The 12,889-nt window shown below is 40.4% G+C and overlaps 2 protein-coding genes across 6 annotated transcripts; both read left to right on the plus strand.

Moving 5' to 3' along the window:
- Window positions 1-196: 196 nt before the first annotated feature.
- Window positions 197-790, plus strand: LOC103981243 (polcalcin Phl p 7-like). The gene has a single exon (XM_009397897.3). The coding sequence runs from the start codon at window positions 260-262 to the stop codon at window positions 599-601; it is 342 nt and encodes a 113-aa protein (XP_009396172.1). The 5' UTR covers window positions 197-259; the 3' UTR covers window positions 602-790.
- A 917-nt stretch (window positions 791-1,707) lies between these two features.
- LOC103981244 (uncharacterized) lies at window positions 1,708-12,504 on the plus strand. Of its 5 annotated transcripts, none has more exons than XM_065165649.1 (8): window positions 1,708-2,386; window positions 2,850-5,684; window positions 8,419-8,472; window positions 8,801-9,137; window positions 9,234-9,329; window positions 11,262-11,499; window positions 11,596-11,808; window positions 11,890-12,504. In XM_065165649.1, exons 1-4 carry the CDS (start codon window positions 1,835-1,837, stop codon window positions 9,071-9,073), a joined length of 3,714 nt encoding a protein of 1,237 aa, XP_065021721.1. In that variant the 5' UTR covers window positions 1,708-1,834; the 3' UTR covers window positions 9,074-9,137; window positions 9,234-9,329; window positions 11,262-11,499; window positions 11,596-11,808; window positions 11,890-12,504. The 5 variants fall into 5 exon arrangements, with proteins under 5 accessions (XP_065021721.1, XP_065021720.1, XP_065021722.1 ...); XM_065165648.1 differs by having other exon boundaries at window positions 11,382-11,499; XM_065165650.1 differs by having other exon boundaries at window positions 11,403-11,499.
- The last annotated feature ends 385 nt before the right edge of the window (window positions 12,505-12,889 follow it).

Below are 12,889 nucleotides of genomic sequence, written 5' to 3' on the forward strand. Positions count from 1 at the left end.
TGATTGGAACTCCTGATTCCAAATCATGTTTCATTATATGAGCTTTTAGATTGACAAACAGTGATCAATAATTTGATAGGATGGTGATGATGGAGTCAGTGACGTGTGTGGGGGTTTGACCGTAATTACATAGATTCGGGGGGCATGGCCGCTCGCTCGTCTGCATGCACAAGGACCCACGCGAACTCCACCACCACCACCACCCGATCTCCGCTTCGCGAGGGCGATCCACCAATTTCTCAGGCCACGCCCTCCATTTATGATCCCCCTGCTCGCTCCTCCCTTCACTCTCCTCCCGCCCCCTCAGCTCAAGCAACACGTCACGCAGCATCGATCGATCGCAGGACAGAAGATGGGCGAGGTTTCGCCGGAGATGGAGCAGGTCTTCAAGCGCTTCGACACCAACGGCGACGGCAAGATCTCGCTGGCGGAGCTCGCCGAGGTCCTCCGCACGCTGGGCTCTACCTCCGCCGACGACGTGAAGCGCACCATGGCCGAGATCGACACCGACGGCGACGGCAACATCGACTTCAAGGAGTTCGGCGCCTTCTGCCGCGCCAACCCTGGCCTCATGAAGGACGTGGCCAAGGTCTTCCTTTGAGTTTTTGCCTTCTCATTCTTTTTCTTCCTCCCTCCTCCTCTTCCTCCTCCTCGATCGTCGTCGTCGTTGTTGGATCCCTTCGAATCGTTGTGTGCCTGTGGAAATGTGTTATGGATCCTATCAGCTCGAAGTAATCGTCGTCACGAGTGTGAATCGATATATCTACTGCATGAAGACACCGATTTTGTTTGTGATGCAAGTCTGATTCAGACACTGAGCTTTCACATGATCTAATAATAAAGTTTTCCTCTCTCATTTCAACTCGGCACCATAAATCCTAAACTTATCATGTATATTTTCTCCTTCTCTCAAGAACAGACTCACAAAAAAGAAAGCATTCACTTGAAACTTATGATGTATGATCGAAAAATTGCATTCCCAACAACACAATAGTAAGAAGAAGCAATACCAAAATGGTAATCCAAAGCATTACCCACTCGGGAGGGATTCTTGGCAAGCTGATTGTCATAGAGTGAGTGGACTGCCTATAGCTGATTGGATCCCTGCCGTATGTGTTATCTTCTTCGCTTGCATTCTTCCGAGTACGATTCAATCTAAGGTGAACTATCAATTCAATGACAGTCACTGCTAAACTTTGATCCTTGCACTCTCCCGTCGAAGAGGAGGCTTTTGCCATTCTTGCATACCTCGATAGGGCCAAGCAAATGGGTGGTTCAATTGGACTCTCAAGAGCTAACGCCATACTTCGCCGCGTTGTTTCTCTCCAAAATAATTCTGATGCTGCTTCAATTTTAACCAAAATCAAATCGATCTAACGGTTCCACGGGCTCAAATAAAATCAGAATCGATGATGAGCGGTACGATTTCGATTTCTAATTTACTGACGATTCCGATTCCATATTAGTGGTTTCGATTTCAAACCGATTAAATATAATATAAATAAAATAATAATAATATTTTAATTTGATTAAAAAATTATAATTTATTTATAGAATTTTTATTATTATGCTTATTATAGTTATATACCTATTTTTAAAATTTAATTTTTTTATATATTTAGTTCTTTTTAAGTATATATATATATATATATATATATAATTATTTGTTATATAGGTATCATCTGACTCCGTCCCGAGCCCAAACGGACCCAACCATGTGAAGTCCGTGTACAGTGTAGCCCGAAAAAGAGAGAGAGAGAGAGAGAGAGAGAGAGATAAAGAGCCGGTCATCGCCGCCGCCCGTTGTACTATCCCACGCCCGCGCCGCCCGCAGATGGCGCACCCCAACTCCTCCTCCTCCCCCTCCATCCGCGTCCTCGTCCGTACCCCACCTCCAACTGCATCCTCCACCTCTCCTGCTTCCTCTTCCACCTCCGTTGGCCCCGTCCCCACCGCTGCCCCCGCCGCCGCCAGCATCTCCGTCAGCAACCCTTCTTCCTCTCCTCTTCCTCCTCCATCTCCTTCTCCTTCTAATCCCGAAGGCGTCGTGGTCGTAGGCTTCCTCAGCAGTAGGCCAAGCACCGACGCTACCCATCTGATCAACAGGATCCTCGACGCGAACGTCTTCGGCTGCGGCAACCTCGACAAGGATCTCTTCGCTTCTCGGTCCGAGTCAAGCGGGCAGGTGGAGGAGTGGTTCCGCCGCCGCAGGATCAGTTTTCACTTTGAGAAAGAGAAAGGGGTGGTCTTCCTCCAGTTCTCGTCGTCTTTGTCGCCGTTTTCGTTGCTGTGCTCCTCTAGAACAGATGACGAGGGGTATAGGTCGGTTTCGGCTTTGGAAACCTGTGATGCTGATGATCTCCGGGGGATGCTGTTCATGTTCTCCGTGAGTTTTTAGGTTCTCGTTTGGTTGTCACTTTTCCGTTTGATTGTTTAGGACATCTGCTATTTGATTGCCTTCTCCTATCAATCCAAACAGGTATCGGCAGCGGAAATATGGGTTGATCTGTTTACGGTTTGATTTATTTGTTGATTTGGTGGAGATTATATGGGACCAGGTTTACAGATTTGGCTTGTATTGGATTCTATGAAGTGAAATATAACTCCAACCACTAACAGAAAGTGCTACGAATTTATTGTTGTTTTTTGGATACAAGACTGAGTTTAGGTTTTCTTGGTTTCATGGAAGTCTAAGTTAGTGGAATTTGGATTAAAAACTTGTATATGTTGCATTTTTCTTTGCAATGCTTGTACAACTCATGATTACGAAAATGACGGGGTCTTTCAAGTTGTGATTTTGCTAACAGTTTTAACTGCAATTCTAATTTAATTCTCTTAATTCAAATCAGGTCTGTCATGTGATTATATTTCTTCAAGATGGTGCCCGATTTGATACCCAGATCTTAAAAAGGTTCCGGATGCTGCAAAATGCAAAGCATGCTTTAGCCCCTTTTGTAAGATCCAAAATTGCACCGACATTATCTAAAACCACTTCAGCCATCTTGCTTCCCAATGCAGCTAGAGTCACTTCCATATCTCCTCCCAGCCGACGTAGTGGAGCCTCAAATCGCCATGGTTCATCCATCTCTTTAATGTCGGGTTCAGGGAGTAATTCATCTGTGCTTCCAGGCCAGTGTACTCCTGTCATTCTCTTTGTTTTTGTTGATGACCTATTTGATGGGTCCAATCCTTCCCCCAGTGCTGAGGATTCTGGTGATGCAATGTCTCTTACTCAGCTTACAAGCGTAGGTGGACCGTCGAAGCCTGGTTTAAGCGTAAAAGGTTCTGGTCCTGTGGTAGTGCTAACACACCCGGCTAGTAAAAATGAAGGTAGTTTCAAGAAAAAGTTGCAATCATCACTGGAGTCACAAGTCAGATTTTTGATAAAGAAATGCCGAACATTGGTTGGCACAGAACACAGTAATCTTGGTCCAAGAGGTGCAGGTAGTTTGAGTAACCTGCCCTTGTTTTTGCTTGATGCATCAAGGATTGTTTCACTGGTAGATAGGTCTATGATCCAAAGAGGTGAATCACTTGATTTTATGACAGGGTTTATTGAGGATGCATTAAATTCAAAACGTGCAATTGATGTGTTCTCTCTTGAAAACCATTGCCAGAATTTGAATAATGAGGATATTCAGTCAATCAAGGATTTTCTGTACAGGCAGGTTGATGCTTTAAGAGGCAGAGGAGGGTTACCAGGTAGCGCGAGTAGTGGTTCAGTAGTTGGTGTGGGAATGGTAGCAGCAGCAGCAGCTGCTGCAGCAGCATCAGCTGCAGCTGGGAAGCCTGTTAGTGCTCCTGAACTTCCAAGTCTGGAACGCTGGTTGTCTCTTAGTAGTCTGATCCTTGATTCGTTGCTTTCTGTTGAAGACAGCTTTCTAGATGAAGATGGAAAAGTTAAGAGATCATTCCTTGAAAAACATGCCAATGAGATGCAGGATCAACAAATTTCTCTTGAAGATGCTAAATCTATTGAAGCAGCTATATCTTGTCTGGAAAGTAGCAAGGACCTGAACTTGAAGTTTTCTATTTCTTGGTGTCAAAGAGCTCTCCCAGCTGCTAAGAAAGTATACCTAAATGAGTTACCTCCTTTTTATCCAACTTCTTTGCATAAGGCCCATTTGGAGAGGGCTTTGCACTTTTTCAATTCCATGGTTAAAGGACCAGCCATGCAAAAATTTTCAAGGAAGCTGGAAGAGGAGTGCACGACAATATGGGAATCAGGAAGACAACTCTGTGATGCTGTTAGTCTTACAGGAAAGCCATGCATGCACCAGATACATGATGACAAAAAACAACACTCCAGCGGATATGTTTTTCTTCATGCCTGTGCTTGCGGCCGATCAAGAAAACTTCGTGATGATCCTTTTGATTTTGAGAGTGCAAACATAACTTTCAGTTGCTTTGCGAATTGTGAAGATCTCCTTCCAACTCTTATATTACCTAGAGGAAGTCATGTAAGACCTCTTTCTGAGAACTCATGGCGTTTGATGCGCATAGCTGGAGCAAGATATTATAAACCATCAAAGGGCTTGCTTCAAACTGGATTCTCCTCCACTGAAAAGTACTTGCTTAAGTGGACAATTTCTCTTGAGAAACAAAAGGGAGCAAATTGCTTGCTTTTTAATACAGTGGGCAAGTCTTCTTTTGCAAATTCAACTCCAGAATGTAAGCTTTCGCCTGTTTTAGATGATGACGTAAAGAAAACTGGTGCTGGTCAGTTGCAGAGGGAAACTAAGTCTGGAGCATCTGAAAATTTTAGAAAGAAATCGGAGGCGGTGCCCCTTGAGGACTCAAGTATTAGCTTTGGGAAGGGTCTTCCATCTTTTCCTATGAAGAAGCCTTTCTCTGAAGTTGTTGCTGGTAATAATAGTGTAGATCCATTTCCAAGTCTTCAGCAGAAAAAACTGCCAAAAGAAAACACAGAAAAAATTGTGAGAAAATTAGGTGTGCCCCATCAAAATGGGCATCGAGTTTCTGTAGCTGATAATCATGAAGGACCTCAAAAAGCTGAACATACGTTCTCACATGAAAGCATAACCAGATCAGGTACTAAAGGCCAAACTGAAGGCAACCCTGTTTTGCAGATAGGGAGCAACATAGTGCCAGTAAATATTGGTGGTGAAAAAATTCCAAAGGATAATCATTCAAAGCAAGTCATCGTGTATGTTGGATTTGAACATGAGTGCTCCTTCGGTCACCGGTTTCTGATATCCCCAGAGCACCTGAAAGAGCTTGAGTCTTCATATTCTTTGGCAGATAAATTGCATTCCTCTGCTGATGATTCTGGTCAAAATTCAGATACTAAGACTGGTTTGTATGAGAAAGTTCCAGAAAACTTATCTGGAACAACTACCACTGTAAATAACATGAAGAAAACTCAAAAGTCCATGGAAACATCAGCTAAATATAATGAACAGCAAGGTAGAATCACACTATTATCCAGATATGGCGCTGAATGGTTTGAGCCTGTTAATGGACTTCCATTACCTGCAGGCTATGAGCAAAAGCTTGACAGAAATATTTTACATGTTAGGCTTGATGATGGTGGATCTGCATTTTCTCTTTTGAACAGAAAGTTACCGCTACATATGAACTGCCCTTATTGTAGGAATTTAACAAGAAAGGATCAAAAGATTAAATTTGCAGGTACAACATCACAACTTCAGCGCATTTTTCTGGTAAGTATCCATTCTATCTTGATATCTTATTCATTCTGTTGAATGAATATTATTCTTTCAGTTGTTTCTTTTGGATTTTAAGGTGGTCAAATCTCAGTTGAATATGGTTGACTTACTAATTCACATGGCTTTGTAGCTACGATGTTTTGACGAACTTAGAACTAATTTAGGGCGTAAGTTCCATATACCCATGCAATAAATAAGGGAATTTCTTTTCTGCATATCATAAATTTGCTTGATATGAATGATAAGCTCTAGTTACCATCTAAAGTAGTGTAGTCAAAGGTGCTAGGTTGCCCTTACCATTGAAAGGATTGGATTTCCACCTGGGACCAAGGTTGACTACTGTGCCGCAAGGGCCTTATAGTCACTTATTTCTAAGGTAGCAGATATCTCTGAGGGAGCTGAATCTGCTGATGAGTTTGTCATGGATGATCTAGCAAAGAAGGGACGAGAGCCTTGTGTGGAACTAGCTTCAATGTCCGAACAGAACTAAGAAGGCCAATCTAATTAGATAGTTTGGTGAGGCATAACATAAGTGCGTAACATCTGGCTACAAATTGCTAAAAGGCACTGAGGTGTCAAAATGCACAAGGTGCTACATGCTCACCCGAGCATAGTGAGGCACTTGCAAATATTGAAATTATAAAAAATTTAAAGGAAAAATATGATCACTAAAAAATCATTTGCAAATGCTTAGTATTCCATATGATCACTAAAATATAATTAAGGACATATGTTCATGCTAGTGCTGTACAGCTATAGGCAAATGCTTGATTGTTGCATTTGCCTTTCTACACACTGGACTTTCTATTCCATCTATCATACAAAGTATCATTTGCAAAAACCTTAAAAGGACATAAAAGCATCATTACCAATCAGTTCAGTTCATTCATCATATATTTCATGTAACATTCTAGAGTCTTGCTATAGTAACCAAAAAAGATATTGGTGGTCAGGATTTTAGGAGAGAAATATAAATAAATTGTTGATTGGTAGGGGAGCTATCGGGGAGGAGGAGGTGATGGTGGTGGAGGAGGGAGGAGGGTTTGTCGGGGTCCGGGGAGGCTTGGCTGGGGTGATAGCGGAGGAGAAAGATAAAGAGGCGAGACCCGAGTGAAAGGGTGGGGACATCCTAAGGGGGGTTATCGGTTGTGACGAGCTTTCAGGGAGGGATGGAGGGGGAGGGGGTTTGTCGGGGAGGCTGGGCGACAACATAGGTGGAGAAAGACGGAGGGGATAGCGGGATGGAAGGAGAGGAGAAGAAGCACGGAGGAGGAAGGGTGAGGGGGGCTATAAGAGAGGCTCTGCGGAGGAGGGGGATGCGGAAGGGAGAGGGGGTCTGTTGGGGAGACTCAGCAATGGTCGATGGTGGAGAAAGAGGGAAAGTGACAGTGGGAGGGAAGGAGAGGGGGGAAGCATGGAGGAGGCGGGGGATGGGGCTGTCGAGGAGGCTCAGAAGGGAAGGCATTGCTTGAGGGCCACCTTGTGCACGAATGCCAATTTCCGGTCACCGACTGCCTTGTTCCAATGAGCAGTTAGCGGAGGAAGTAGGGGAGATCGTGGCCGCGGTGGAGGGCAGCAGAGATGATGAAGTTTTGGTCAGAATTAGAGTGAGGTTTTAGTTGGCTGAATTGGTTCGGCCAAGTCATTCTTGTTCGAACCCAAATCGAACCCATTTGTGGTTTAACTCAGGCACCGCAGCCAACTCAATCGCTCACTTGAACCAAACTGAAGGCACTTGGGCCTTGTGTCGCCTCGATCGGGCGCCTAGGTGAGCACCTCTTAATAACATTGATCTAAAGCGCTAGTAGGTTTCAAAAGGATGAAATCAGGTTTTCCATTGGTATTGAACTGTTGACCGGAATTTGACAATCTAGGTAGACTAGGATTGATCTGGTTTTGGTTAGAATTAGCCAAGATCCCAAGAATTGTTGTTCGGCTCTAAGATTAGTTGGCTAGGAATGATAGATATGGATATAGGACACTAATACAACATGATAGGATATATATCAATATATCATGTTGAAAAGAAAGGATCCCATAAGGCACAACAATAGAAATATTTGTTCTTTGTATGTGACTTCACTCTGCCCATAGGTTGCAGTGAACAACAATCTCTCATCAACTGGAATAAGTTAGTGGTTAATGAGATGAGAAATTTGTTTTTTTAATCTTACAATTGATGATGATAAGCCTCAACAGGTATCAGTACCTCTTTAGTTCATAGCATGGTTGATGCATACTAGGGATAACGTCAGAAGTTCAGTAAGTCATTCTATAAAATTTGTTACAGCTTGGTAAAGAAAGGCCAGGTGCATGACCATCTTAAACCTTATGCTAATCATAAATGATAAAACCACAAAAGGTGACAAAGTTAAACATATCTTAAGGTGATTATGATTTTTGATCTCATAGCATTAATGATATGTTAGATCTATGGCATATACTAGTAGATCTTACTGGAATCTGGTCATTGGAATTTTCTGCTTGCAGTGCTGATGCTTAACTGTTCCTGATTCGCTAGATTTCCTGATGACATGGAAATTAAGAATGGTGATATCAAATTATCAACTATGATTATACATTACTGGATAATTCCAAAACATGTTGTCAAATACGTAGACTTAGAAAGTTTTCCTACAAAGAATCTCTTATCTCTTATATATAGAGTATCTACTCATTGTATGAAATTATAAACCTGCCCCCTTTAACATTTTTTTTTGTTATGTAGGTGACACCGCCGCTCCCTACTGTTTTAGCAACATGCCCAGTAATACAATTCGAGGTAAGTAATGGTGCCTTCCTAGTTCCCAGTGTTAATTTTTAGGTCATAAGTACCCAATTCTTTTCCATTATGTGGACAATATTTGAAGTTTGATACTTTACCATAAGGGGTTTTTGACAAAAGTTTACAATTAACCAGTTTCTTACAAAGAAATGCATATGGATTCTTTAGGATGATCACTTGTGTACAGTTGAATGATTTTTTAGATGTTATAATTTTACTACAAGATTTTGAAGTCTTATTGCATGTTGTTGCCTGTTCAAGTTAAAAGATGCCCGTTATCTTTATTTTGTATACTGACAACTTGTTGAACATTAATGTACTATAGGACTCTTGTCTACCTCCATCTATTCAAAACCGTGAGCAGCAATCACAATTTAGCCTTGACTGTCAAGTCATTCTTCCACCAGAAAGCTTTCTTACATTTAAGCTCCCATTTGTCTATGGTGTCCAAATGGATGATGGAAGTCTGCATCCACTTAACCACCTTGAACATCAGCCAGAGCTCACAGCATGGCTTGTTGAAGGAACAGCTTTGCAGGTTGTCTCAACGGGACACGAATATTACGAAGAGGCTTCGATGGGAAAAAATCAAGGATGATAGGTTAGCACCTTTTGGTCTGAAAATCAGATAGAAAGTTTCTAAATATAGCTCCGTGGCGAAGGTCAGTTCTTGAACTTATCATTTTCTGTGCCTAGCTAATACTTTATATCAAGGGTTCTCTTTCAATCAAACTTATCTGGTAATTTTAATGTCTCAGGTTTTGCTATATGATTGGCTATTATGTAAATTCATCTGTAGTACAGTCAAGTGGGCTCGAGTTTCTTATATTTTCACCAAGCATTATGGACAAATGGTAACCTAAAAATTATTGTTGATGTTCTTTTTTAACTTTTCATGTTAAAACTTTCTTCTATGGTATCAATGTTGGTATGATATCTCACATAATTATGAGTACAGCATACAAGGCAGAAGATACCGGAACTTACAAAATTAGCAAGTGTCAAACAAGCCAAATCACACTTACTGAATTTTTCATAAGGATTATTCTGTTTAGTAGACAAATATTTCCTTTCATATTATGGTGCTTTTTCTAAGTTATCCAAGTGCTGGTTATTATGGCATTCTTGTGTTACCATGGAAGGCACAAATTTGGCATGGCAGTGATTGTGGTTTTTCATACCTGTGGTATAACAACTGGTTCCTGTTCCCATTTTGACCTGTATTTTGGATTATCCTTCCAGCAGTTTTGTCAATATTGGGAGTATTATTCATTATTTCAGGATTCCATTCCCACAAAAATGTTTTTAAGGAACAAAAGAAAGAAATTAGTAATATCCTTGAAGGGGAAAAAACATACTGAAAATTTTCACAGGCTATATTTTGAACATTATTCTGTAAAGTTTCAGTGTTCGACTTTTAGGCAGAATTTTAGATGTTGTATGTACCAAGGTTTAGAAAACCTGTTGTACCAGTTAATACAGGACTGTATCTACTGGTTTGACCTTGGACTGGTATGTGGTCCACCAGTTGTCACCTAGATTTGGTTCATATTGGACTTACCGACTGGTATGGTTATCTTATTAGGCATATCGCCTAGTTTTAATTATTAAAACTTGGGTACCGGATGGTATTTTTTTGATATGTTATTTAGTCACTATTCCCTCCTCTGCCTATTCCTCCTCTCCGCTGCCTTGCAATCGCCTCCTCCTTCACCTGGCCCATCACCGTCACCATCTCTTTCCTTGTAAAAGTCGCATCCTCTTCCTCTTCCACCTCTCATTGAAATGTCGATTTCTCTGCCATCACCTCCTCTTTTCTTCCTCTTCTGGGTTACCAATCTATACCGAGTATTGGTATGTCAGTTGTACCAATAGAGTACTGGTTCAGCTGTCGACTGATATCAGAACTAGACCCGGACCGATATCAACACTAGATCGAGATTTGGGTCCTTTTGTATGTACGACTTGTAATTATCTATTCAAAGGTATGCGGTAGCGTAACTAGCACTGGAAGTCTGGGTCCTGAAATCATTCAAGACCAAGTACCAAATGTGTGGCAAGTCTTTATGGTATCACATAATAATTTAATGTGCACTCACATGTTTCAAGTAATGAAAATACAACTTTAAACATTATACATATGCTTAAAACCTTCATATGACTTAATTGGTTCAAGTCAAGAAGTGTACTGATATAGTAATTACTTAATTGGTTCAAGTTGCAAAGTATACTGATGCATAGTTTTAGTTTCTGTCAAACTGCTCGAAGAGCTGAGTTGAGTGCTGGTTTGTCTAAGGTTAATTTACTTGAAATGGCTTTAAATAGGAAACAACAAAAAAGAAAAACATGTGAGTAGACCAATCTTCCAAATCAACTTAAAACTCTAATAGCTTGCTCAGATTATGTGAACTTGACATATTTTGAGTTACAAGTCAAGCTCCCTTTCAGATTGGACTTTACAGCTTGTACTCTCTTGTTTGTTTCTAAATTTCTTTTTAATCTATATGTTCTAGTGTTAACTGTATTCTTAATTGTCTGGAGATACTTGTTATTTTTCGCATAATTTGAAGCAAGTTGGAAAAATTAGGATGAACTCCTTTCTCTGTTTATATCATAATTTGTTAAATAGTATCAGCTGCCAAGTAAATGCTCTCAGAATTAATAGAATTACTTCTCCTTTGCCAGCTGACTTAAATATGTTTCCTTGTGAAAATGGTTTCAGTAGGATCATCCATTCCATTTTGTTGATGAATGTAATTGATGTCTAATTATGATTAACATCTTAGATGCAGGTAAAAATTTGGCCTTCTGTGTCATTTGCATTAAGCCCATATATGCTAGTTGCTTTCTTTATCTTGTTGTGGAGTAAATTCAAGCTACTTGGTAATCAATTTCAATAATTCCAGGAGCTCATAGTTTGTTTTCAGGAGGTTCTTCTCTTGACAAATAGTGACACATTAAACTCGGAGAATAATCAGACCACACTTTGTCTCCTGTATATGTAGTTGGACTCATCATAATTAGGTCATTTCACTTCATTATGGCTATACAATAACTGCAATGGTCAGAGTTGTTGAATTTGATCACCGAGGATCACTAATATAATTATTTCTCATCCAGATTCATGAAATGGATACCGGAACCATACACACAGCTTTGTGAATCTTAAACATGCCAGGGGTTGGACTGTTCTGTTTATTTTAGTTGAGTTCCAACAGATCTTTCTTGGATGGTGATGAGTCCATGTTAACCTGCCTTTGATGTTTGATTGCATAGAAGTGCTTGAACAGAAGGAAGAACAACGAAACTGGAATGATCTTTAGAGAGAATATGGTGAGTATACATGAAGTTTTGATATTGAAAGATTTCTGTTATTCACTTGGGACATTTTCATTTTCTGTATTAATTTTGCAGGACTCGGGTCTTCGTTGTACATGTGGCATCAGAGATTGAGGTGCTCTGTGGAGCTCTTGATGAGAAAAGGATTAATCTGTCTTGGAAGGAAGCTCATCTGATACAAAATTTTCTTGAGTTTCCAAGTTGACATCAATTCTTGGAGTACTTATGTTAAGATTCTACAGCTCGCTAGGATTCTCTCAAGAAAGAGTTGCCTGCGTGTTTTTCGATGACAACTGTTGTCACATTGCATCTTATCGAGTGTTCTTTAGGTCAAACTGGATCATAGTGAACAAAATCTGGTTGGCTCCAAAAGATGTTCAAACCCAAGTTCTGCAGTTGCATATTTGAAGCTACTATTGCTTTCTGAAAGTCATGTGAAATGTGACAAAATGGTCTTTGTGGGGAAGCTATAATTTTCGTAAGTTGCCACATTTGACAAAATGGCCACCTGCTTTGTATCTATCTGTATGTGATAGCTCATGCATAACTTGCATATTCCACATGGAGTTATTGGGCTTCCATGAGACTAGCATGTTTCATAAACCCTATCTTGTGAGATTGAAGGACAAACTTACAAAATTGTAACCTCACATATGAAGCTATTTATATCAGTGAAATTTAACATGATTATATAGTAAGTGTGTAGAGCAAATGTCACAGATAAAATTGTAAATAAAATGTCTGATGTAATGTTCGTGTATGTTTTTATTTTTTGATTTTTATTCATGTTTTGAGTAAGTTTGACAATCTCTTTTTGGTTGGCTTTTGTGGTCGTTATAGGCTTGTAAACACATACTATGTGTAGTCTTCATGCAGAGATAAAATTATCTAGAAATAGATTATATAATAGTTATTTTGAGAGTTTTCTAACTTCGTAGAGTAGTGCAAAGTATTAACTAGTACAACACCTAAAAGCTATCCAAGTGACTAATGGTTGGATGAGTTGTTGGGGTAGTGTTTAGAGTGGGTTCGTTGTCTTGTTTCGCAGCAGTGTCTTGTGTGGACTTTTGATCGT

Source organism: Musa acuminata, chromosome BXJ1-4 (assembly GCF_036884655.1).
Source record: "Musa acuminata AAA Group cultivar baxijiao chromosome BXJ1-4, Cavendish_Baxijiao_AAA, whole genome shotgun sequence".
In the NCBI taxonomy this organism is placed as follows: Eukaryota; Viridiplantae; Streptophyta; class Magnoliopsida; order Zingiberales; family Musaceae; genus Musa; species Musa acuminata.